This window comes from Semicossyphus pulcher, unplaced genomic scaffold (assembly GCF_022749685.1).
Source record: "Semicossyphus pulcher isolate SPU_LCO1_2020_fin unplaced genomic scaffold, fSemPul1.0.p SCAF_5, whole genome shotgun sequence".
Classification (NCBI taxonomy): Eukaryota; Metazoa; Chordata; class Actinopteri; order Labriformes; family Labridae; genus Semicossyphus; species Semicossyphus pulcher.
In genome coordinates, this window is record NW_027211726.1 from 15,183,646 (window position 1) to 15,211,448 (window position 27,803).

The 27,803-nt window shown below is 42.3% G+C and overlaps 1 protein-coding gene across 1 annotated transcript in view; it reads left to right on the forward strand.

The window, feature by feature from the left end:
- necab1 (N-terminal EF-hand calcium binding protein 1) overlaps nt 1-27,803 on the forward strand; it is a 39,724-nt gene extending 11,921 nt beyond the window's left edge. Inside the window, exons 6-13 of the mRNA XM_069681733.1 lie at nt 7,656-7,792; nt 13,916-14,037; nt 16,212-16,288; nt 18,093-18,140; nt 22,188-22,300; nt 24,596-24,673; nt 26,193-26,284; nt 27,253-27,803. Coding sequence (XP_069537834.1) covers nt 7,656-7,792; nt 13,916-14,037; nt 16,212-16,288; nt 18,093-18,140; nt 22,188-22,300; nt 24,596-24,673; nt 26,193-26,284; nt 27,253-27,281 — 696 coding nt within the window. The 3' untranslated portion in view covers nt 27,282-27,803. The remainder of the gene's footprint in view (nt 1-7,655; nt 7,793-13,915; nt 14,038-16,211; nt 16,289-18,092; nt 18,141-22,187; nt 22,301-24,595; nt 24,674-26,192; nt 26,285-27,252) is intronic.

A 27,803-nucleotide genomic window follows, 5' to 3' on the forward strand; every position in this document is an offset into this window, starting at 1 on the left:
ACTGTAGCGGAAGATGAGGGAGGAGAAGAAGAGACATGAGAGACAGAGATTAAGGTGAATAATCATAAAATACAAAAGAAAAGGGGAATCAAGGGACTAATTCTAGAGGACTGCAGGGAGATCTTCTATTTCTCTCTACATCTCTCTCTCTCGCTCTGTGGTATCTCATCCGACGCACACGACACATGCTGTGAGGCTCAAATTGCCCCTCAGATCTGCACTGAGGCAGACGCGTCTCATTGTGGCTCCTTCAGAAAAACAGTGTGGGAGTCAAGCCGTGCATTTGTCAGTTGGAGTTTTTTTTTTTTATGTGAGGTAACACATGATGACGTCCAACTTCAGCAGCTAAAGTCTGTGGTGACACAGATAAGAGGCAACAGTGGTTAAAGATTGTGGTTTAGTAAATGTTTGGACACTTGATGAAAGGGAAAGAGCAGCAGGGACGGAAGATTTCAAGAAATATAAAAACATGTATTACGCAAGTTCAGCAGATATAAGTGAGTCCAAAAGAAATCCAATCAGTATGCTTAAAATAACTTCTTCACTCCGAGAGGAACGGGTTTTAAACCTGCAGGAGCAGTTAACTACATGTGCCTGAATTTCTGCAAAGGAAGCGAAGCATACGGATACTTTTGCAATCCCTTTGTAATCCTTCATACACCTCAACATGTGCAGGAGTGTGATGAAGTGCAAAAATAATTGCAACACTTTTATATATTTTGAGAGCAGGAGGTAAGAAAGCCGGAGTGGAGGAGAAATGGCAGTATGGACGTGTGCTTTAAAGGGCCAGTTCGCCGATTTTCAACCTCAGTCCTATCATGCTATTATGGGGAGCTAATGCCATTATGGTAGAAAAAAAATGTAATTTCACTCTGTGCCTTTGGAGGACGCTATCCGCTTCTCTTCTCTTCTTCTATGGGCCCTGGAGAACCTCTGCCAGACTGCATAAAACACATCATCTGGTGGAGGCCAGGGAGCTTGCTAAACTACACTTCCTCAATCTAGGACGCCCGCCTCCGATGTCATGTCTCGTTCAAAATCGTCAGGTTTGAAATGTAGACTGTAGACCTGAAGATTTTTTAGACGATCCACCGGTGTATTCTCCTCGTATTTCAGATTCTGAACTGCTCTGAGCCATCGCCTGTTGCCCCACCAACACCCAGCAATGCACACTGGGTGTTGTAGGAAATAGAATGGCCGAAACCAAAAGCTGTTTCTCCACAGCTATGGCGCCAATTTCAAATATTATTGCTTCTATCGATTACAGAGAACACCAGCTTTAACTGACAGCGGCTTTTTCCAGGGGTGAATTGCTCCTTTAAGGTTTGTCGATCAGAAGGAGATGAGACACCTATACTTCATGACAGCTGACCAAAAGAAAAAATGTCTTACAGATCATTTTTCCCACAACACCCTCCTCTCTTTTGTTCCCCAACAGACACACAAAATGGGTGTTAGAGCCCAAATGAAAACACATTGCTCGTCACAAATTGAACAAAACTGTGGAGTTTTCTCTGAAATCAAATTACAACACTGCTCAAGTCTCCCCAGAGGCCTTTTATATTGTGTTCAGTCCTTGAAACCTAATTTATAGTTTCCCTTCTACAAAGCGCATGTGGCGCGGAAATGATTATTTTGACTTTGAAATGAACCACAGCACAAGAAAAGAGAGAAGTAGCATATGACCCGCTGTAATTCTCTGTCTGTTAGCGAGTGTTAGCTGAGCCAGGAGGAGAGCAGATGCTGCGTTAGTCACAGACTAAAGCTCAGCCATCTCTATTGAACTGTATGCGTATCTGAGTGGGTGGTCTCTGGCTGTGGATGTGTTTGAGGGGGCAGGCGGCGCATGTGCGTGCTTTTGGGAGGTGTTTCTTTAGCGTGCGTGAGCTTACAAGCTAATTTGTGTGTGCATGCATCAAACCTCCATGCGTAAGTGCGTGGGAGCTGGAAGGATATTTTGCATCTAAATCAGGGCTAAGCATGTTTTACATATCCATGAGACACACTTTCATTTTGCCCAATGTATTTACAGGCTCCCGTACACAACCTGCTTCTGCTTTGACTGCTAGCAGACCACAGGGTGTTTCTAACCGGCTGATAGAAGTTGCTTTGTTTTTACACTTAACAATTTATTGTTGTAGCCCTTTAATACTTTAATTCATAAAAATAGAGAAGAGAGAGTAGAAGTAGTAGCTAATTGTTACTAAATATTTAAACCCTGCATATAATCTGGTGCAACCGTTGTGAAGATAGCTAGCTAACTGACCCACCCACCCAACCCAGCTTGCTAACATTTGACCCATTTAAAATGAAGAGGAAAGGAGATAATGCTGTGATAGTAATATGAACATAGAACTTTTAAATCATGTTTAACAAAAAACAATACACAATATAGACTTTCCATGAGTTACACATTGCTCCATATGTGCTTGAAGTGTGATTAAGCAACTTTTAGCTAGCAAGCACTAAATACTTTGACTTTAAAGGTGATGCCGTGCCAATATTCTGCTCACAACCTTTTTCTGTTACTGCCAAATGTCGAGAAAAATGAATTAGTGCAAGTTGTATATTGCTAATAATACACTGACTATAAAACCTTTGCAAACTACGCACAGACAAGAACCATGACTTTGCGATTGAGCAAACAGCTTAGCTAAAGTTAGCTGTTAGATATTAGCAAACTATTGCTATAGCTGTTGCTATAAACAGCTTAGCTTAAGTCAACTAAGTTAGCTTAGCTAAAGTTAGCTGTTAGATATATATTAGCAAGCTGTCGCTACGAAGCTAACATGCTGAAAGAACAAGGCGCTCTAGCTACAGACAGGGATACTCACAACTGTTCTGCTAGCTAACATCACAACCACAGCATATCTTGGCAAACTAGACAGCAATTATTTGTTTGTGTTGATTTTGGCGCCTCCTGTGGACAAAGCTGTACCTCTTATCTCGTTGCTGATTTTGTCCAGCACATGCTTGAGGGGTTGTTTTTTTTTTTTTCACAATTTTGTTTATTGAAAATTATATGACATACAATAAAGTGTAGTAAGTTATACAGGAATGTAATGTAAGGTATAGCCTAAACTAAGGCAACAACTAGAAGACAACGTAACATAAAGCTTGGCTGCCTGTCAAATGAAAAGGAAATAAGACAAAGAAGTAAAATAAATTTAAAAAAGAGACAGTGTATACAGTATCCCAATCAACAGAAATAAAAAAATATATCATTCATTATGAGACATCAAGTAGATGCAGCCCCTTAACATAGTCAAAAAAGAGATCCCATGTTTTGTGAAATCTTTTTGTTGATCCTCTTGTGACACATCTTATTTTTTCCATCTTAATAAAATACAAAATGTCCCTGATCCACACACAGTGAGAAGGAGGAGTGGGTGATTTCCAGTGCAGCAAAATCCGGCGTCTTGCCAGAAGAGTTACAAAGGCCACCAGATCTGCTTTATACAGTGATAATTGCAGGTTAGCAGGAGGAACACCAAAGCGAGCTGTTATAGCAGTCGGTCTGATATGGACCTCAATACTTACAGAGATTGTATTGAAAACTTCTGACCAAAAATTGTAAAGAGAAGGGCAGGACCATAACATATGAACATATGAAGCTGGGGACTGATGGCACCGAGGGGTTGTTTTTTAACAAAACTCTCTTCCTGTTTTCTTTAACAGTCATATGTATCACTCACTTTAAATTTTTGCCTTGGAAAATGTAAACAAACGCAGCATGCAGTGAAGCGCGTCGTCTGACACGTCCCCCCTGCCAGCAGTTTCAGGCATTAAAAATAACTAGATAGAAATAATTTTGTTGCTGATCTGGTTGTGGTCTGGTTTGCTTTTGTAGGAATTAATTTCAGTCTGTTTCATAACCAGTGAAAAACCTCACAGGAGCTTTAATTATTGCGCTTGAGCAAACAGCTTAGCTTAAAGTTAGCTGTTAGATATTAGCAAACTATTGCTATAGCTGTTGCTATAAACAGCTTAGCTTATGTCAACTATGTTAGCTTAGCTAAAGTTAGCTGTTAGATAAATATTAGCAAAGTGTGGCTATAGCTGTTGCTGCTAACATGCGGAGAGGAAAGGGATACTGACAACTGTTCTGCTACTATAGCTAACATCACAACCACCGCATATCTTGGCAAACTAGACAGCATGGGCCCGATATGTTTCATTCTGAGTCATTTACAGGGCTGTTTAGAAACACTTGATTTATTTCCACTCACACACAGAATAAACAGCTTACGGGTGGTAAAGAGATATTAGCTGAACTTTAGAACAAATTCATCAAATCAGAATCACATACCTTTCATGGTGCAGCCTGATAAATCACAGTTGCATCCATGAATTGTATCAACCCAGCCTCACTTTCCAAGTTGATGCAACTGAAAGACCTGATGGTGTCAATTCAAAAGTATTGAACATTTCAGTGATTTTTTTTTTAACATTATTTGATCATTCCCGATCAGGATTTTAGAAATACTGAGTAAAAGCAAAGGCTGAGGTACCGTATGCTTAGCATAGCCTTGTATAGACACAGTCCTGCTTGTCAGGCTTAAATAGTGTGATTTTTGCAGCAGTACATTAAGTCAAACAACTCCGGCTCCCATTTGACCTTTTGTACAATTGACAATAAAAGATCAAGAGGGAGCTGAAAGGAAAAAAATCATGCAGACCGTAAGCTGTTTAAAATGACTGCAGATTGGTGAGGTGGACACACACACACACACACACACACACACACACACACACACAGAAAGGTGCAGATCCCAGGAGGTAATCTATACTCAGGTGGTAGACAGGAGATTGACCTTTTTGTCGTGACTCACTCTCACTGAGTGAATGTGCGCTTTTGTGTGCGTGTGTGTGCGCGTGAATGTTAGGAGATCAAACACTACCTGAGATGATTGACAGCTGGGAGCTTTTAAAACACAACAACACTACAGATACTTAAAAGTGTGTGTTTTGTTCTTGTGAAAAACAGAGTTCAGGTTGTTATCTCTCATTTTAAGGACACGCTGTTCAATCTGGAGTCAGATAGGCTGTTCGACAGGACTGAAGGGAAAGGCTGAGACTAATGATCTGCTCTATATTCAGGAGGAGCTGTTCAGAGTTCAGCTCGAAATACCTACGATATGTTTGTTTGTGTGTGTGTGTGTGTGTGTGTGTGTGTGTTCCTTTTCTCATCTACAGTCTGAAAAACAAATCCTGATTTCATAATTAGAGCATTTCATAGCAGTTTTTTAACATCAATAATTGCCTCACACACACACACCTTTCCTGTCAAACACATTCCTGTTCATGCGTTCATCATTCCTCCCCAGTCTGACTCACATTAGCATCTCCCCTCGGACCCCTCATTGTTAGTCGAGTGTACAAACAGTCCGCGGGAGCAGGTGCAGTGTGCAAACAGCAGACCCTGTTGTGCCGAGCATCATTCACTCCCCTCTGATTAGATCCAGAATAACAACAACACTCGGCCCTCCTGCTCCGGTCCAGGCAGAGCAAATGATGCCTCTCCAAACATGTCATTCAGTCTGATTTATTTCACATCAGCTTCCTGAACCAAAACAAAAGCCTGCAGGAAATAAATACGGCTTTGAGTCACACAATGACAAACTGTACCTTGGCCTGAAATACATGTGGGTGGTGGAGGAAATTACCTCTTAGATGTGATTTTGATTGAAGGTGCAAATCATTGTTTCACATATTTTTTTATGTTCTTTCAAAATATTTATTTTTGCATCAGACATGAAACATGATGTACCTTCAAGAAACCAGACCGGTCACAAGGACAAATAAAAAGCACACACCGGAGTTCATTATTTAAGAACAAAAGTTTGTTGAAATCAGTTGAAATTTCTTGAAGAACATTTTGATATTTTATTTGGTTTTCAATGTTTCAATGTCCCCGGCGCGAAGAAGACCTGCGCGGCACAGCGTGATGACCTCACGTGTGTCTACCTGCAGCATGAGAAAGTTAGAAGCCAAAATGTCCGTGGTGTGGAAGTTTTTCAAAGTGTCCGAAATAGAAAACAAAACTGCTATTTGCAATGACTGCTCAGCTTCAGTGACGCGAGGAGGAGCCAAGGCAAAGTCTTTCAACACTACAAACTTGATTAACCATCTCAAGACCCGTCACCCCGACCGATGTAACAAATGTGATAAGAGTATCACCATTATACTGTACGCTAATTCCAATACAGAAGAGAGTTGATGATCTCTGCAATTAGGTGTGCTGGAAAAAAATATTAGTATCGGTAATCGGCTAAATATGTTGCAAAATATTTTTTATGGTTTTATGATGTGGTTGTTTAGCGGTCTATAATTTATCTCTTAATGATTTGTTCAATATTCTAGTTTTATAGCTCCTGTTTTACAATATGTCTGAAAGGGATAATCCGGTACACTAAATGTACACACCAAGGTCGGTTTACTCATAATGAGGAATACTACTCTCTGAATTCGTATATGACATCAACATTCTGTGGTTTAAGAGGAGCTTTTTAATGTCAATACAATTAACAGGTAGAATTAAAGTTCATTAAGTCTTTATAAAAGTTGCATATTGTTAAATTTAGGGTACAGTTTTTGAAGCTTGACTCACACTTGGGACTAAATGTCAGGATATCTTGGCCTCTGAAAAAGATGTGATTGGTGAGTCTACCTCACAAGTACCTCACTAAACCATCCGACTACCCCTTTAATGTCTAACACCTATTTCCAATTTGATAAATTGCTGGTACACACTATAGACTGTATAAAAAGATGGATGGCATGACAGCTCCCTAAAAGTGAAGCCAAAGCCTCTCTATCGCCCCCTGCTGACTGGCTGCAGTATAGGTCATAAAGCCCGCCTCCTCCATGTTAACAGATGGGACATGAGTCAAACTATAAAATCAAAATACACGCCGAATAAATGTTTCTCAAACATGGTTTCTGTCATTATAGTTAGTTCTTATCATGCTGATTTATGTCAGAGTGTTCATTCATTTTTAATGAGTTATTTGATGCTGTAAAAAGGATGATTGACAGCTCTGTTGACAAATACGGCTCCTGCAGCCGATCTGTTCCTGATTAGCAGAGTAGAGGAGGAACGGTGAGAGGAGATGTAACTAAGTCATCACTACAGTCATTGAAGTTTACATATCGGTGATCGTCTGCTTCAGACCAACACAAGCAGCTGTTAAACACGCTGACGTGCGGGATCCTTGCTGGGTTTTTTCCGGTAATTTAAGTGTGCGTTTTGTAATATTGGTAACTTACACTACACCACTACAGACTGGTAGAAGGCCTTCAGGAGCCTGCTGCAAACACTGAAGGACCTGAGTCTCCTCAGGAAGAACAGCCTGCTCTGTCTGTCTGTTTTGTTGGAACAAAAGCAGATAAGAGATATCGAGTGTTAAGACCCCATGTTCTTCTTCCTCCTCCTCTTTTCTCCCCTCCTGCAGCCGTCTTATGTAATCTTTCTCTAAACGAACGATCTTGTTGGCATCGTTTAATTAGCAGCTCATGTCTGGACGCTGAGTGACTCCTGACTGGCGTGTGGAACTTGTCTCCACTTAACTTGTTCTATCACCCTTTCTTCATTATCGTTCCTCCTACGCCAACTCCACCACCCACCTCTGCCTCCTCTTTCTCTTAATTGACAGGATTATCAGGAGTCCACCCACCTGGAGCAGTTTGTGACCCGCTTCCTGCTGAAGGAGACGACCAATCAGCTTCATTCGCTTCAGAGCTCGCTTGAGTGTGCCATGGAAACCACCGCCGAGCAGACTCGACAGGAGAAGTAAGAACAAATCACACGCACAGAAAGAGAGAGAGAAAGAGAGAGTTAGTCATTAAAACACGGACACATTTTATTGTGCAATGGCACCCATGATGGGAACACTTCTCACAGCTAATCTCACAATGTTATGCAATCCACACACACCATTAACTTCACTTATTTCTAACTTAAATTCTGCTTTTATTGACCACCTGCTGTTCCCTGAAACCTAGCAGTTATCTTTAATCCTCTGTTAATTTGATCACCATCCTTTGGGGAAAGAGATGCCGCAGAGAGGGAGGAAATTAAAAGGGGATTCCTTAGAATTAAGAGAATAAAACCCAGAGGCCGAACAGCACGACTGAATACAGGGAAGTCTTGTTGTAGTTGTAGTTGTAGTTGTAGAAACGACAGCATGAATGTACCACACACCATCTAGAGGAAAACACAAGGATATTTTAGTGCCTTTCTCCCATTCATGGATTCAACTTGTACTTAAAGGCTACCCCAATAATAGTTTGTATCAGATATCTACGGAAGCCCTGAGCAGACATGTATCCTTACATTTATTATTTTCCCATGATAACGAGTAAATGCGCTGTGTTTTCTCGAGATCTCGACTTATTTATCTCATTATCTCGAGATAACGACGCTGCACCACCGTAATGTCAGATGATCATTACTCGAAACCCCAGAGCTGCAAAAACAAACATAGAAACAGACTGAACTTACCTCATTAGTGTGAGCAATGGCAGCATGGCATGTCCTGGTCTATAATATAGACAGTAACCAGTTTTCTAGATCGCCAGAAAATGATCACGTGATAAAACGAGATAAATAAGTCGAGATCTCGAGAAAACAACTGGAAATTACTTGTTATCACAGGAAAACCGAGTAAGTAAACTGATGGATGTATGTCCGCTCAGGGCTTCTGTAGGATGAACTGACGGAGGAAATCAAAAGTGACATTCGTAGTGATGAACCCAGAGAGATTAATGAGCGACTCCTCGTTTTTAAAGGTTCACTTAGACCTCAGTGCCACATATAATACATTCAATCAAAAGCTACGTTTACTGTCACTCTTTAAATGTTCAGAATGTCACTTTAATTGAAGCCGTGCTGCTGTTTGTAAGTGATTGAGTACTTTAAGCCCGATGATGACGTCCTTCAGGTCAGCCTGTATTTCAGATGAGAAGGTGTTTGCATGACAGCCTCATCTGCGGTGTTCTCCAGGGGGAAACAATGGACACTTGATTATTGAGCCTGGCGCACTGTGGCCTGTGTGTGTGTGTGTGTGTGTGTGTGTGTGTGTGTGTGTGTGTGTGTGGGCGTATGCAACACTCAATCAGTCTGTGTCTGCATTCAGATTTCCGGCATGCCTGCAGTGTGCTCCATTCATTAGTGATGATGACTCACAGGGTTAAAGAAGTTCATTAGATTATATGTGTGTGTGTATAAAAGTGTAAGTAGGTCTGGCCCTGCAGGTAATGTGTCTGTGGTGTATTTAAAGACAGGTGATGACTCATGGTCTTTATACATCCTGTCACCTGTCAGACCCCGAATTTGAGGTGCAGCTAAAACTGAGCTGTGATTGGCTGCAAAGCTCTGCAAACTCCATCCAGAAGAAACAAAACTTCTCTGTCATTCCTTTATCAAGTTATCATTGGGTGAAGACCAAAATGCATCTGGGCAGTAAAACCGTTTAGAGCAACAAAATGGGAGAATCATTGATAGACTGCAAGGCCGAGTAAATTGTTCCAACATCCCACTCTTTTGTCTTCTTGTACAATACAACACACAGATGTTTGTGATTACGTAACTTAGTAGCCAACTTTACCAATTGTACTTAACATGGACTTTGGTTTAGTTCGTTAATTATTGACTGGAAAGTGGATTCAGAACATTCCACTTCAACGGCAGCCATCGTGGTTACTTTGGAAATGCCTCATCCACCCTCCTCTGTACCGTCGGGGGAATTCACTAAAGGATTGTGCAGTTTTTGCACCCGCCTGTGCAAATGACACAAAAAGACTCTCCAAGCACACGCAAACAGCGCCTCTGTACTCCGGTGCTGTTTGCACATATTTAAATGAGTCATTATGCAAACATTCGGGCAGCTGGTGGTAACTGTGGCACGGTGTTATAAGGGCTGTCACGCTCTGAGTTTCCAGTGATCATAACAATTCACCTTTTGTGTGATCAAAAAATGTATTTGTAAATGACAATCTGTTGATAATTGTCATAGTTATTATAATCAGGAGAGCAATCAGTCCGGGGCTGTGCGACGCTCAACACAGGCACACTTTTCCACATGTGTGGAGACGATCTGGAGCCTTTACAGATAATGGGGATTATTACATGGACGAGCTGCTGTTGAGCGCTCATTTAAAAAAATTAAGCTGCGTGGCAGACAGAAAAATTAGTAAACACCTCGAGGGAAGTCTCATCATCAATCTCAGCATGGAGATGAGATCCGTCAGTGTGCACTCAACGAACACCTGAGAGTGCAGCACCGCGCAGCACCGCGCAGCAGAGAGTGGAGGTGGCCCGAAAGATTTCCATTGGGAGTAGGAGGCTGCAACTTCAGGAATGATGCAACTTCCAAATCACATAAAACAAAAGAAAGAAAAGGATAGTAAGTGTGGTGCAAATTAAAGAAATGCTACAGAAAGCCAAAAGAGATACATTAACAGCAAACATAACTGCATGTATCATCCTCACAACGAAAGCCTCTTCAGGGGGAGTAAAGTGGAGCAGCTTGATCCAAGAGGGAGACTAACCAGGCATTGATTTTCTGCAAGAGCAAAACTTTACAGCATTATCCTCTGGTTTTGGTGAAAATTGTTCATATTTTATTGATGAATAGTTTCTAATGGACAGATAACTTTGCTAAAGGACCACTGCTGCTAAGTTTAGCTCAATTAGCCGTCCAGCTGTAGACACCAAAAGCTGACTCTTCCCAGTCCGGGAGCTCTGAGCACCGGGGGAGTGTCTGTGTTTACACCTCTATCTAGGACAGGAGCTTTGGACCGCTGGGAGGTCGAGGGTTTCCGGCCTAAAGCATATGGGGGATGCTGGCAGAGTTTGACGTCAGGGAGTTACTTTGATGTTACAGAAACCAAAAGATTTACAGCAACTTGGAGCACGACTCTGACTCCGAGGAAGGCGAAGAAAAGGGGACGGGAGAGGATTTAGAGGGAGGTCGGGCAAAATTCAGCGCCAACCTCCTGAGGCCTGAGCCGGGGTTTTGGCAGGGTCAGCACAGCGGTGCGAGGAAAGGATTGGCAGGATTATTTTTGTGACTTTAGTAAGTGTTTGCCCACACATGTAGCTTTGCAGAATTGCTCCCTTAGCAAGTTCTGCTGTTTTTTGCACGAGTTGAGTAAGATTTTTTGTGCTCGCTTGTGTCCCTTTTTTCACTGCAACCATGTTACATCTTATTCTCAAAGGCAGAAAACAGACATCTGAGACTTACACAAACTCTTCCATTATTTCCCTTCCCTCTCTCCTCTCACCTCCTCTGAATAGCTCTCTCTCTCTTTCCCTCTCATGTCATTTCAAAGTGCGACTGTCCCCGGCTCCCAGAGCAGCTCCTTGTCCTCCAGATTCTCCGAATTGCAGCACTTGAAAAATCCCCTCGTGTCTGTCTTTTGAAACACAAGAGGATGGGGCTGTTTCTCTGGTGGCTTTAAACAGGTTTCTGTGGTTAGTTTGATATGTGTGAAGAGGACACACCATATTGGAAGATGCATGCTGGGACTCATTAGTGGTTCTGTTCATTTTAACAGTACTGATGTTTTCCTCCCGTTCATTTGTTGTTGTTATGAGCGCAGTTTTAACATTTTCATTTATTTTGTGTCATTAAAGTCAGGAGACAGCGTCAGAGCTAAAAACGCTCTTCCTGCCTCACAGCTGATAAAAAGGCCGTGGGAGGAACATGACGATGCGAGGGCTGTTGGTCTTTGCTTCATTAATGTTCTCAGACAGTTTCAGCAATTAAAGTTGATTTATAGCCCTGAAAACAGCATGAGTCAGTGGCAGAACAGGAGGGACTCGCTCATTGAAACATTTAGAATATGAATATACATTCACTGCAGATAGTGGACTGATGAAGGACCATTTAAAAGCTGCTACACATGCCCTCAGAAGAAGAAATCACAGGCCTTGTGACAAAAAGAGATTATTCTCAATAAACTGAACTGTAATTTGGTAAAAGTATCGCCTCAGATGTTCTCATTTAGATTATAGTTATGTCACTCTATGAGTTGTGTTGTGTAGTTAAAGCTTAAAAGTCAAGTGCGTAATACATATTAGCGGATTTAAGTAACGTGGACATTTTGAAAATACGCCCTCCTGCTGAGATTGCTTCCTCTCTGATGAAGCTGAAACATAACAGAATTTACAGCAAACAGCTGGTTAGCATCAATTAGCATAAAACTTGGGGGCAGAGGGAAACTGCAAGCCTCTGACAAGAAATAGTCAGCGTCTTTACAGTCAATGGTCCGGCTCATTAACCCCCATTAAAACCACTTTTTAACCCCTTTGCTGAGCAAACCCCTAAGATCAGCACTGAACTGCAAGGCGATTTTAGCATGGTGGCCACGTGATGCACAGTACCCCAAACCCAAATATGAAAAAGACAAATAAATCTGATTGACAAGAGCTGTGACACTGTTTACAGAAAAAAGGCGTGGACTGGCAGTAGCCCAAACAACATTGTTCCACGTCACAAACCCCCCAAAACAAACATTTCTTTTATCCAAATTTGACCATTTCAATCCAAACTAGAAGATCATCCATTCATCCATCCATAAACAAGTTGACCCAGATGTTCCTCTCTCCAGCCACATTTTCCAGCTCCTCCTAAGGGATCCCGATGCATTCCCAGGCCAGGTGGTATATATAATCCCTCGAGCGGGCTCTGGGTCTGCCACAGGGTCTCCTCCTATTGGACGTGCCGGGTAAACCTCCAATGGGAGGCACCCAGGAGGCATCATGATCAGATGCTCAAACCACCTCAACTGGCTCCTTTTAATGCAAAGTAGTAGCAGCTCTACTCCGAGCCTCCTCCGGATGTCCGAGCTCCTTACCCTATCTCTAAGGCTGAGCCCAGACACGCTGCGGAGGAAACTTGGCTGCTTATATTCGTGACCTCATTCTTTCGGTCACCACCAAGAGCTCTTGATCACAGGGGAGGGTTGGAACGTAGATCGACTAGTAAATCGAAAGCTTTGCCTTCAGGCTCAGCTCAATCTTCACCACGACGATCCGGTGGAGCACAACCTTTAAACACGTAGTTCTACTTAAAACATCCTATTGGAAAGAGCCAGGCTATCTGTTTCTCCCCCGTCTAGTCCAATGCTAAGCTAAGCTAACCAACTGCTGATACTGGCCTGACAGACCTAACTCATCAATACAGATGAAACTACATTGTAGATTAAAACAGCTAAATTTAAAGCAAACAACAAGGAACATCTTTGACTATAAATCTATTAAACATTGGTTATTAAACATTACAGTGTTAAAGTCTCAAAAAGCTTTGGTAGAGAGCCTTTGCTTTACAATACATTCACACACACATATGTTAAGGAGTGCATGCATTCACCTGCGCACACACACACACACACACACATCCCCACAGACACCCTGAGGTCTCCTCAAAATATGGGACCAAGCAAGTTGACAGCACTGAGATAAATCTTAGGTGATGTCACCCTGCAGCTGCATGTACCTTGTCACTGGCATTATCATCACTGTCAGACCTACCAAAATACAAATATAACAGAAACTCAGACAACTGAGTTATGTTTGCTGAATTTCTCTTCAACTGAGGCGTCTGCGAGCTTCTGTCACCTGGTGCCATCTTCCATTGGTAAAATAGAAACATCGCCAATTCCTGAAACATCCTACTCCGCTTGTACTTTGTGTGTGTCATTTAATAAAACAGTCACATTGTATCTTTATTTATAAGAGTCAGTGAGGACATGTTTTTGTCGGCCCCATCTGTTATTTGGGTTTTTGGTTTGGCAGTGCACCACAAACACAATGGAACAAAAGGTCATGGCTTTTTCTGTAATGCCATGTGTCCTGCAGGAAAACATTCACAACAATTTTAAGAGTAACTTCCCCCTGGTTTGTCTCCAGACAGGGCCCGCTGAAGCCAGAGGTTTTGTCCATCCAGTGGTCCGGTCGTCGGTCCAATCGGCGGCTTCAGAGGAACAGCAGTCTCTCCCCAAACAACCCTCTCCTCAGTCTCGTCAATTCAGGTGGGGCACCATGTTGATTTCCACTTACATCGTGTTGTGTTGTAGCTGCCAGCAGCAAAAAATCTGCACTTTCAGAGTCAGCGTGTCTCCACAGGCCAGAGAGCGGAGCACAGGAGGGAGGGAAGGTCGTGTAGGTGCGAGAGAGGAACTGGAGTAGGAGAAGAGGAGAGTTGTGTTCTTATGTGCACCTGTGTGTCCAACTAAGCCCCAGCGAATGGGCCGGCACTTTTCAAACAATACACAAGGCAGAAAATACATCATATAAACAAGATTTGCAAATGTGCCAATGGATAGTCATAAAAGCCAGATTTTAAAATACTCTGCACTGGAACAAACCCCAACTAATTCTCTGTCCAGTTTTCGCAAAAGTACATTCAAATCCCAGATGGGACTCAAGCTAGACAGCCTCAGTTCCTGCTGGAGGGGGTTCCAGGTTGATGGGCAGAGTGCAGGACCAAATCCTGAGGGGCTCGAGAGAGTAATGAAGCCCTGGGAGCAGAGGCCATAGCAGCACGCTTTATGAGATATGATAAGTAGGTAGGCAGAAGTCCAAGGATAGATATAGGAATTAAGTCATACCAGTGCAAAATTATGCACATGGAAAATGATGACCAGTTGGCTGGAGAATACAGAGTACAGTGGTGAGTGAACAACCAGTTATGAACTTCAGATCTCCATTACCCCTTTCTCACCGAAATTAGCACGTTGAAAATATTTCAGACCCAGGAAGACCCGCTAATAGATGCCGATTGTCTCTTTTCCGATTGCCAGTGAAGTATACTCCTGTCCGTCTCTTTTCTGCTGCGTCACTGTCTGACGTCACAAACGCGCCAGAAACAGGGAAGATGTTACAGTGGTTAGGTCTTTATTGTATCAAATACTCATTCAGTCTGTTTATCAAAGTCAGCGCCGACAAATTTGGAACGATGTTCGAGCTCTGCTCGTACGGAGACGGGCGGAAATTTGTAGCTGTGGTGACAAGGAGTCGCAGAAGTTACAGACAGAGCACAATATCGCGCGGGAAAGGGGGCGGAGATTAGCGTGTCGACACAGATTTTCTGTTCCCATTAATGCTGATTGGAGCCGAGGCAATAAATACCCGGGTCTACTGCAGAGTCATTTGACCCGGGTCTGAATGCCGATTGAAACCTTTCCCACTAAGCAAATAAGCTGTGCATTTGCGGGTTTTTTGACCAGTGGGAAAGAGGCTCATGATAAAAAATGTCTGACAGGTGAAGCGAGTACACAACATCTCCATAGTTAAGAAGCAAAAAAAGTGGCAGAAGCATTTTCTTTCTTGGCATTTAAGGAAAAACAGGATTAGTTTCTAAATAAAGAGGCCCAATTTTTGTTTCACTTTAAAAAATGTATTAATATGCGATCTTGTGCAAACTCATTAAAGGAAGAAGAGCTAGCAGCATCTTTGTGTTAGAAAATCTTAGGTGGCACATGTCCGACTAAATAGTGTCAATACAGATCGCAGATGTTCAAATGCAGCGGCATCAGGGCTCACGCAACAATAAACAATAGTGTCATCTGCATAGAGATGTACAAAAGCAATGATTTTAAGACCCAAATCATTAACATTAATAGTGAAAAGGGTGGGCCCAGAACTGAACCTTGTGGTACACCTTTGTTACGTGGTGGCATTAAAAAGGCTGAAATAAAGACCATTGAGCTGCTCTTACATTAAGTTCAATCAAACCTAATACTAACATTAACCTTACAACTATAATACCGGCAAAAAAAATGTACTTTATCAGTGGATTTTTGCATCATGCATCTTACATTACTGATTAATTTTCTTTAATCCACATCAGGTTTTTCTGTTTTCCCAGCCTTGTTTTTGTGTGTTTGAACTCTTGTTTGCACACAGTTTTCTATTATGACACCAGCTGTGGTTGCTAGGAGATGTGAGACACAACTGCACTGCCTTTATAAACTTCGATTGCAGGCCTCAAAGCTTTTCTATTGACTGGCAAAGCTTGTGCGTTTCATTACATGAAAGGAAATGTTGAACTGGCTTTCGCGACACCGCCACTATTTTAGAGTATTCAGCACAAAAAAATCAATGGAGGAGAATGTGTTTAAAATACAGTCGATGTACGCAGGACCTTTCATCCCGTCAGCTTTGTTGTTTACTCCTCTTGTCTGAAATCCATCCTCTCCCCCAGGTGTTTATGATGAAGACAGCCAGTGGATGATCCAGGTCAACAGGCTGCAGAAGCTCATCGACCGTCTAGAGCAAAGGGTGACTTCTTTTCTTTAAACTTCTCCGTACTCTCCTCTGCTTCTACTTCTTTTTTCTCCTCAGCGTCTGTTATTTTTTATTTCCGTCTGTCTCCTCGCTCCATCCAAACCATCTGGTCTTCACATCGCTCTCTCAAATTAGCCACAAATCATGGCGAGTGGACTCAAAACAAGATCAAAAATGAGCTAAACACATTCCTACGTACAAACACACTGACATATGTAAAAGATAAAGGTAACTCTCACAGCTGATATCTGCATGTGTTGAATTCATCATGAAATCTGCTGCAAACTGGCGAATTATAGGATGTTTTAGAGACCCAAGAATAGACGCTTGGTATTTTATCCTGAATGTGAACCCTGAAAAATCAATCGACTAATGAGTCACCTTTCTGTCCTGAAAGGGCAGCTGTTTCTTTTGTAGTGAAAAAAGAACACAGGGAAAACATTGAACACATACGCAACATTTTACAAAGTAAAAATATGGAGAAAGAGAAAGAGGTGAAATAAAAAGGCACAAATTAATTTTAACGCACATAATATGAAAGCTTCTTTTAGTCTGTTCATAACGGGACTACAGGGACTCTGGTGTATTTTTTGTTTCAATTATCCTCATAGATTTGTTTTAATATGTCATTCATTGTGTTGGTTTTATACATAAAGTTGTTTAATTGCACTTTTTGTGGATCTTTCTTTAGTTTAATACAAATAAACAGTAATTAGGCGATTACCAGCCTCAGGGACAGGATCTGCATAAGGCATTAAAAGATACATATGTTGGGTCATTAAATGGTTAATAAGATGGTAAATGGTAAATGAACTGTACTTATATAGCGCTTTTCTAGTCTTTGCGACCACTCAAAGCTGCTTTTACACTATATCACATTCACCCCTTCATGCAGACATTCATACACTGATGGCAGAGGCTGCTACGTAAAGTGCCCAACTGTCAATCAGTTATCACATTCACACCCGTTGGCTATGCCACCGGGAGCAATTTGGGGTTCAGTGTCTTGCCCAAGGACACTACGACATGTAGCCTGAGGAGCTGGGGATTGAACCTCTGACCTTCCGATTGAAAGACAACTGACTCCACCACTGAGCCGCAGCCGCCCCAGAGAAATGTACAAAAACATACCACACAAAATGTTGCGTTTGTTTTACTAGCTTCTCATCTTTTCTTTTCAATAAGGGGCTGATTTGACCCCTTTTCGTGCTTTTTTTAAACTTAAAGATTTCTTTTTTGTGCCCTTGAGCTCCTCCCACTTCCCAATTTAACCAGACTCCCTTTGTCATGGTTCTAACTCTTGATTTTCCTCACTTTCGTTTGCCTTTCGTCTGCCTTTGGATTTTAACTTATTTTTGAAGTTGTATCTGTAGTCATCGATCTTTTCTTTGTTTGTTCAGCCATAGTAGATTACTGTTTACTCGCAACACTTGCAGAGACCGGAAAAGCAGCCGCTTAGCTCCGCCTACCCTCTCTGGCAGACCAACCACTGCTGGGTGATGGAAAACGCGTCACTAACTGGGCGCCGCTTGTGGTTTTTTTGGTGAATGTCGCCTCAGACATCCAGTCCATAAATATACTATATACTGCAAATGCAAAGGCTTTCATCAACGGGCCGTAGGCTCAATCACCATTATGTTACCTCATTCGTTGATAGATAGTTTATATAGTGATAGAGATTGTTACTTTAAGATAAAGAGGGTTCAGATGGGTTGCAAAGTCTCAAGTATGTGCTGTTGAATTAGCAGAACATGTCACTTCTTCTCGACATGTTTATATTTACACCCTCGTGTTGCAGGAGATTCGTCTGGAGCCGGTTGAGGAGGAGGTCCTGGAGAGCAAATCGGTGAGTTTCCATCGGCTCCTCTTCAGCCGCAGTGTCCGCTCTGTGTCACTCTGTGTCTCTCACATGGAGTAAAACCGAAAGGGAGGCCACTTTGATAATACCTGCGCAGCAGTTGTCATAGCAACAGCAGGGTTTTAAACTTAACAGAGTTGTATTCCCCGGTGCCTCTTCGCTGTCCGTCTTCATCTGTAATTTTTCTTTAAAAATCCAATATTCTGTTTGTTTAGAGCCACAGGCAATAAAGGGAGCGGACATGGAGGGATGTGTGAGGTACGGACACAGTATATAGTATGAGTATATGAGTAATGGGTATTGCCTTTATTACCCTCCAATGCTTAATTGCCAGTTAATGTCTAAAAATATATTTAGAGTGTAACTAGTTTAACACCAGGACATTTATTTGTAATAGCTTCCTATGCGTTGATGTGTTGAGTATGGTGTGAGTGTGTTTTAACCTGCACACACACACACACACACACAGTTTGCGGGTGTGTATTTGCACGTCATTATCTTCTGTTTAACCTCAGCGTCCACATGCCAAAGCAAAAGGAGACCGTTATTTACGCCCACCCAGGCTTCATATCACTCATTTCATGGCTGACAACCTCTCTCCAGCAGACGACTGACTCACTGATGATTGCGGCGACGACACTCGCAGGAGGATTTCTCCTCCAGACACACAAAGAGGACGAAGAATATTGGCTGCAAAGTTTGATTGCAAAATCAGGAATCCAATTCCAGTTATCGTCAGGTTTATTTTGGAAACGTTTTCACTAATTAGACATTTTAATTAACTCGTCAATTCAGTGCTATGTTATAAAATGGACAGATATAGTTTTTTAACAACTGAATTTTAGATTACTGTCTTAAATGTGAAAGTACGTTGTTGTTTTTTTTACATGATTTCTCACAAATCTACCTGAAAAACAACGATTAGGTCATCATTTTATCCAGACATCAAACAGCTCCGCCTCATGAAGGGCGACAGGCCGAAGTGGCTACTGTGCCTCATTCTGCTTCAGGCTATTTAAACTATGCACAGTGCACAGTACTATAATGAGCTTTGAATTAAAACATAAACACAGTGTAAACTCCACAGTTTCAGCTTGTTTGGGCACAACAGATTCATGTCTGACAACAACCATAAAAATGAAACCATAACTGAAAGAGGCCTCTGTGTATCGTGTGAAGATCCTCTCTCGTTTCTAATGTATCACTAATTTTATAAAATATATACTTACAATATTTTAGTCAGACAGCTCACGTTTGTAATAGTTTGAAACGTGTATTGCGAAGCAGAACATCTACGCTCCGACCTCATCACTCCTCGCAGATTTATTTTACATGCAGAAATGTGTGAGTGATCTAGCCGGAGCCTGCAGGTGGATGCTGGGGCTGAAAGTGTGAGCTCTGGCAGTTCTGGTGCAGGGCAGCGGGGGCAACAGGGACTTTAAGCCGCGCCGGCTGAGGGACGGCCACAGCGTCCCTCAACATTCCAACGGGTTGCCGTAGCGGCAGAAATCTAATGTCACTAAGCAACGCTTTGTAACAACTTCTGCTTCTTGCGAAAACCGCTCGGAGTCTCTAAAAACTGCCCTAGATTTAGATGACAACTTAATAACAAATGAGGAGTTTCCGTTTATAACATGAACAGGTCCAGAGTGTTATATAATTACCTGCTTACACTCTGACGTGGTTCTGACTACGGCAAACCAGTCAGTCTCCTGTAGTAGACAGTTGGGCTACAACGACAGGAAGTGGAACTTGCCGTAGCCCTCCCTATAACCGTCGCTGCTTGAAGTCCCTAATGAAAGAGCAGAGGGAGGGAGCGGAAATCTTGCAACTTACCGGTAAATAGACCACCAGATTGGAAGGAAGTGTTTGTCAGTTGATTGTGGAGAATGACGCATGTCAAGTGTGAAATCAATACAGCTCAAGTTGCCGGCCTGAACTAGCTCGCAGGCGTCGCTCCATTCGTATTCTGATTCAGACTTTAAACAGTTTAACACATGAATAATGCACACTACCAACTAATGTTTCAGCAGCTGCATCATCTTTCACAAAAGCAGAAAAACTGCAGATTTTATAACAACAAAATATATATTTCTAGAGCTGTGTCTAAGAATGATTAATAATATTTATTAATCTGCCAATATCCTGATTAGTCTCGTTAAGAAAATGGGAAAATGTCCATCACAAATCACAAGCTTCCGTTCAAGCCGTTCAAACATCAAGAAAGAAAAGCAAAAGCAGCAATGAAACCCTGACTTCCTCGTGCATTAATGTTCGGTAACACAATTTGTGCACCAGAAGTATCATAGCACAGCTGCACAAATTAAACCATGCATATGAATATTACATGGCGCTGTCATGTCACGTAACCCGCGCAATGTTGACGTCTCAGCTCATGTGTGAATTAATCAATACATAATTGGTGTGTGTCACTGGGAATGAATGTGCAGCCAAGAGAAAACCAGTAATGACCCACAACACATGACTGATGTGCGAGGCTGTGACCGTGTGTGTGTGTGTGTGTGTGTTTCTCACAAATTAGCCGCTGAGAGAACGTCCTGAGGCGTTTTATCAGTCACACACGCACACATCATTAACACACACACAGCATACCTTGGAACAACAAGGCCGACCGCTCACTTCCTGTTCCCATCGGCCTCTCTGCCTGTCGACTATTCCTCAGCAGCCGCTGGAGATTATTTGCAGGCTTTCTTTTGTCGTGATCACATCCTGTTTCTCTTTCCTGCCGTTCACACCTGCACACACAACATACAGATGCTTTAGTGTGTTTCATGCCTCCATGCCCGCAGCAACCAATTTAACCAATTAATTATAGAAAAAGTAACGCGTCAAAACACTTAAGGGAAGCAAAGTGATCACATTTAAGAGCTGAAGAAGGTGAAGGTGAAGAAGAGAGTACAATTAAAGTGTGGAAGTAAGATATAACCATGTAGATAGGGTCATGCAGACTGAGTAAGTTTACCAATCATAGAATACAAAAGAAAAGAAAATACTTTATTGTCTACTTTTGTCTTTGACTTGTGTGTGCAAATATCTGCCCTATAAAACACAGGTTAACACATAGGTGGCATGCAGTGATTGTCGCAAAAAAATCATTGATGCATGCGATTAATTGTGACGTTGATCTATCATCTCTCCTGGGAAAAGCAAACAACTTTTGACTCCTATTCACTTAAATAAATGTTTGATAAACACTGAGCAGGCTAACAAGCCAGGTATGGTGAGCGCAGTATACCTGCTACTTATACTACATACTATAATACTCGCATTTAACTCACCGAAAAGCTGGAGCTCAGACTTTTTGCACAGCCAAATTAGATTAGATTATTCGTCCAACCTATGAATGAAAAAATCTCCAAAAGACTCCAACAACACAAACAGGTGAAGCTAAGTTCGGCGCCTGTGTGTTTAACACAAAACCATTTTTTGTACCAGGCTTTAAACATGTTTCTGCTGTAATGTTATTTCTTGTTTTCTGGAGCCTCAAGTGGCCGCTCGAGGAACTGCAGTTTTTTGCATTGGCTTCATTTATCAACACCGGAGGTGGCCACTTGATTGTCTACTGTCACGTTGTGCTCTATCAGAAACAGCTTTATTAGCAAAGCATGTAAACACATACAAGAAATCAGATTATACAGCTGTATCCTGACTGGTTGTCGGAGCCTCAGCACCTCATGTCTTAACTCCAGTGATTCCCTCAGGTACCACAGTGTAAGAAAACAGGGGAGAATGTGTTTAAATGTTCTTCTTCTTGGTCGTTTTCTGATCATTCTGGGGAACAAAGGTTGTAACAAAACTGATGCCAGGGCATTCAAATATGATTGTTAGAAATCTGTCTCTTAAAGCTCGCAGCGTTCACACTATAGCTCTGCAGCAGTCACCAGTTTTCTGATCGCACACTGAGCCGAAGTGAAACCCTGCCAGAAGATTTTTTGAACGTCCCCCAGAAGCAAACCCTGACCTTCTGACTTTAGCATGTCTGCATCTTTGTGTGTGTGTGTTTTGTCTTCACAGCACATCCTGATCGTCCAGAGGCAGCTCTGTGTGCTGGAGGAGGAGCTGGAGGAGTTTCGTTTGGCCCTCAGACAGTACATGGAGTGTTCCTGCGCCCAGACTGGATGTCTACAGTCAGTTCTTGTTCTCTTTTCTGTCTTTCCATCAGAGATTTAATGTTTAATATTTGTAGTCTGCCTAGTTTTTCATGTGTGTGCAAAAGTTAGTGCTCACTCTTGCTCCTGAAAGCTCCAAAAGTCTTTGAGTTGTCAGTCCCTCTAGGAAGATGCGATTCAGCAAATTCACGCAAATTTAATCCCCGTAACTTTTTTGCGACCTTGCAAATTTGGCTAATCTATCAATCAACCTATTTCCCCCCACAGGCATCAACATGTACATCACCAAATATTGATCTTCATAAGTTGGCAACGTTGTATCAGAAAGTATAGTTTACTGTGCCTTTAATACCTCCAGAACGCTGCATGCTACTTAACAAGTCTCCGGTACGATCAAACTTCCTTTAATGAGCTACCTGATCAGGCATCAAACTACAGTGTGTATCCATATTAACAAATCCAATACTCACTTCTACTTCTGATTATTTATCCATGTTGAAAACTGTTAGCCGCTCACTGGTGCCTTTAACTTTCCACCAACCAGAGTCAGTGTTGACCTCAGAGAGTGTTTGTTCAGTGAGATCGTAATCACCTTCTCTTATTATTGCTTTTAAAGAAGCGTAGCACCCGAAACACGTGGAACAGATTAAATGTAATAATGTGTCTATTCTTCTTTGGGCGTGTGGATAGCGCAGCGCAAAATTACTATTCCACGATAATTTTCTGTAGTTTCATTCAATTTTTCCACATTTAATCGGCATCATGACACAGATGTTTACTGGAAGTGATGGCTTTATTGGAGCGGTGGTAGCTCACAGTGGATGTGTCATGTATTACACACAACAAGACGAGGTCAAAACTTAGTATGTGTCTGACCGCATCAGGTCAATATGCGCTTTTGTGGGCAATGCGTTACAAGGACTGTCCTTATGAGGCCGATGACAATGTGTTTGAAAGCAGGTGCGCGCTGTGGACGTAGGCAAGGACAGCAGACGAGCAGCGGAGGAGCAACTCCGCCTACTCCCCGAACAAAGTATCCAAAGCCATGTAGACAGAGAGTCAGTGGAGGTCCAATATGCTCCATGAGCCACCATCGCGATGTCGCGACTCTCTCTCTCTACAGCTGTGAAAGTACTGTCACTCAGTCAGTCAGTCAGTCAGTCACATACAGACCCATGTGTAGGGCCGACCCCGGCAGTCCTATCCAATCCTTGAGAGACTGAGTCATGCCGGGGACACAACGGACGAGTAAGCGCTGCGAAGCGCCGCACAACGAAAATTGCGCACGGGCCGGAGCACTTCCGTTCACACCAGACGCGCATTTCTCCGCACCGGTCGACAAGCGCCTCTGCTCCTCAGCTGTCGTACTCACATTTGGAGCTGTTTTTTCGTAATGCTCTCTCTCTTGCTCTCTCTCTCCGAAAGGAAACTGGCTCCGCTTCTCGGCGCTTCGCGGCTATTCGCGGCCCTTCCGCATCCGGCGTGTCCCCGGCGTTATGATTATTTTAATACATACTGATTCCAGGTTCAGCAGTGAATTCATCCAAACTTCATAAAAACTTTTTGTAATTTTTTTTTTTAATTCACATTTTTGTATGTATCGTGATATTCAAATAGTAGTGATCATTAATCAGATGTTTGTAGGAATCATCGCTCTTTAGCATTCTTTTCCTGTGTTTTTTTATTGGCATTATGGATACAAGGAGCGTCTCTTTACTACCATGATGTCTATAAGCTTTAATGACTAAAAGACATTAGCGACATCTTACTTACAGAAACACATGATAGTCATATATAATTGTATCTGCAGCATGGTGTAGGATTACAGCATTTCCCCCCTCTGCTCATATCTGAATCATCCCCCTGCTGACTTTAAAGCAGAGGTTTATGTCACAACTGAGGACTTGCTCTGCTTCAGAGGGCAGCACACCGCAACACATCGGGGTCAGTAGATGTGGAAATAATGTCATGTTTCTGTCAAACATCAGGGTTGTTACGCCGGACGCTTTGTGGCACAAAAAGTGCAAATGAACTGTCTCTTTGGTTTGAGACAAAAGCCAGCAGCCTGCAGGACACTGTGACATTTACATGCCTTGTAACATATCTCATAATACTCAGATATAAAATGAAAGTAAAACTTCCGAGAAGACACCATAAAGTGATAATTTGAGGGGGAGGCTAGAGAAAATATATTTTGACAGATTCACTCTTCCTGCTTCCTCTCACAGTGGGAAACGGGGAGGCGGTGCTGGGGGACATGATGTCGCACACTAATTAGCGATTGCATGACTTGTGCTCTCTCTTGTTTTGCAGCATCGCAGTCCAGCGGCTGGCAAATGAATCACGCTTCATTCTCTATGAATTCTGGGAGCACAACAACGTGTGGAAGAAGTAAGTGTTGGTCTGCACAGCGTTCATCATGACTAATGCAGCGTGGCCTGTTCACATAAAACCCCCCAAATGATTGTTTTGTGCTCAGCTTGAACTCAGCGTGAGGACGTCTGCTTCACTCTGTGTTTACTGCAGTGCACTCTGGGAAGCTTTAATCAAACTAAATAGGGACATAAAAGTGAGAGACTGTTTGTTTCGAAGAGACCAAAATGCAAATAATGGATGGATGGATTGATTGACCTTTTATACAAACATGCAGCCAAGTGCTTCACACAGCAACAACCAGATGGAAAAGGGTCCAGGTGGAGGCTGTATGTTCCAGAGTGCAGGCTGCAGGTTTAGGCCGCACTTCCTGAGAAGACTCCGAACCTTTGGTGTGACCCGGGAAGTGCAGCTTCTCTTCTATCATGCAGTTGTGGAGAGCGTCCTGCGATATGGTCTCTCTGCGTGGTTTGGGAATTTGACTGCCCAATCAATAGCCCGAATTATCAGGCTCATACAGACAGCCATGAAAATCACGGGAGTCCTTCAACATCCCAGCTCCGGGATATTTTTCAGCACACCATAATCAGACAGGCACAAAAAAATCATCTCAGGCCCCTCTCATGTTCTCCACCCTGAACACCAGCTCCTACCTTTGTCCCCCTGTCCAACAAAGCCCTCATCACCACCTAGGCTCTGTGAAGTCCAAGGCCGATTTCCCACTGGGACAATATAAGTCTACATCATCTTATTTAAAGTGGTGATCTCGAAGATTTCAGTTTCATTCTCTTTGGCGCCACCTATGGTGATAAACTGTACTTGCGGGAGCACACTTCCCAGATATCCAGACAGTGTCGCATTTGTGACGTCCTGGCTCCGGTTGTAACTCCTGATTTTCCTTCCTGACGGTCGCTTTTCCTTTTTAGACTGTTTGCCTTCAAGAAAATCTTCCAGATTATTACTTTAAATGAGAACAAAATTGGACATATTTTTCAGATTTATTTTTTTACTAGACTAAAAAATGTCTTGTCTGTGTGCATACTTGTTTAAAAATCAGAACAGCCTGTGCTCTCACAATGTTCAACAGCTTTTTGTCCCCAGCATTAGCATTTAATTATTCTGCTCCTTATTCCAGGAATGATGTAGAGAATGACCTGAAAGTGTCAGAGGTCATTACAACGGAGAAATTAAAATTACATTTAAAGGATCGAGAAAATAGTTTGCTTATTCGATGCAATTGCTTCAAAATGTTTTGAAAGTATGAGCGCAGCACTGGAGCAGGGCAGCGAAGGCGATGACAGAGCAGAAGGACGTGTTTTTTTTCCCCACATTAGGAGGAAGTGTCTGTCAGGTGTTGTGGAGAATGACGCATATCAAGTGTGAAATCAGTGCAGCTCGAGTCGCCTGCTCTAACAAGCTCACAGACGTCCCACTTTTGAACTTTAACAGTTAACAGTAAATATCATAGCAGAGTGATGTCACCCCTATAAATGATTTTAAAGCACCCTTATAATAAATAAACTCTTCTCCTGCACAGTCACCTGCAGACCAACTACAGCAAGACCTTCCAGAGGGGGAACGTGGACTTCCTGGAAACACCTGAGAGTTTGACCACCATGCTGGTTCCTGGTAAGTTATTACAGCTGCTTTCTGATCCTATATTTACATCACTTTCAAACTTAACATACCTCATAAGATTTAGATAAAGTTCTTTAGCCTCCGTCACCCTTCACTAGGTCACATCATCAATCACAGAGGCATGCTGGGAACACAAACGACCCTCAAACCGTCAGAGCTTTATTTTACATTCTAGTCAGGGAGTCAAATTGGAAGATCTTTGTCACCTTTTAAATGTGGTTTAAGCCCCTGATAAATACATACTGGAGTATGCAGATGAAGAATGTATGATTTAGAGAGCCCGAAGAAATTAATTTTCTATAATCTATTTATTTTTGAGACTTTTATTGTTTTGTTTTTTGTAAACCTGGATACATATGGTATGTAGCTTTAAAGCTAACCATGAATGGGGCGTCGGTTTATATCAGCGGTTAAATCGCGCGTCTCAAATACAGAGGCTGCAGTCCTCGATGCGCTGATGGCAGGCTCGACTCCTGATCATTGTGGTGCATGTCATCCCCCTACTCTCTGCTCCCCACATTTCCTGTCTCTCTTCAGCTCTCCTATCAAATAAAGGCAAAAAGCCAAAAAATAAATACATTTTAAAAACAAAGCAAATTATGTAAAAGTACATTTTTGCATAATACAATTAAACATGTTAATTAAATATGTTAGACTTTTACATATTTTCATTCATAGTCAGCCAATTTTTAAAAACATTTTTTCAGCACTTTTATTCTAATAATTGTCTTTGTGTAATTTTTCCTGTTATTATAATAATTGAATCTTAATTGTATCTCATTAGCATCATAACCCGCTCTGATTAACCATCCACAGCTAGAGCAAAGGGCAGCACTGAATAAATCGTCTTACATGGACACACAAACACACAACACTCGCACAGAGGAGAGTGTGCTAACAGTCTTTAATTTATTGGGGTCATTTCGGGGGGTCAATTAATCTTTTTTTCTCCTCCGCAGCCTCATGGTGGGTCCTCAACAACAACTGACGAGCACCCTTCACAGATCGTCACTGATGGGCGCAGAGAGCCACTGTCAACACATCAGGAAGTCTCTCACACACACACAGACTCACACACACCAAGTCAACACAACTCGTGAAGTCATGGTGATTAGTATTGATTTTGTGACCTCCATGTTCCTTCATAGTTTGGTGGTAGCTGAAATAGCCCCACGCGTGTGTGCGTGTGTTTTGTTTACACTCTTAGACGACGCTCTGACGTCTTTAAAGCAATGACCTCGTCACCTGATGATGTGACATCATCGCTGCGTTTGACATCATCTGCAGCCCAGGGTAGAGCATGAGAGCTGAGCTGAAGGCAGCTGTGTGTGTGTATGTGTATGAGCTGTGTGTGTGTGCGTGTGAGAGAGAGAGAGAGAGAGAGAGAGGAGGACAGATATAATTGTACCACTTGTAGCAGCTCTGGGGAGCTCATTAAGCCGTTATTCTGATGTTTCTGTATTTAATGTGTCAGATTGAGTCATTAATAAAGACGTTATATTGTTGTGTA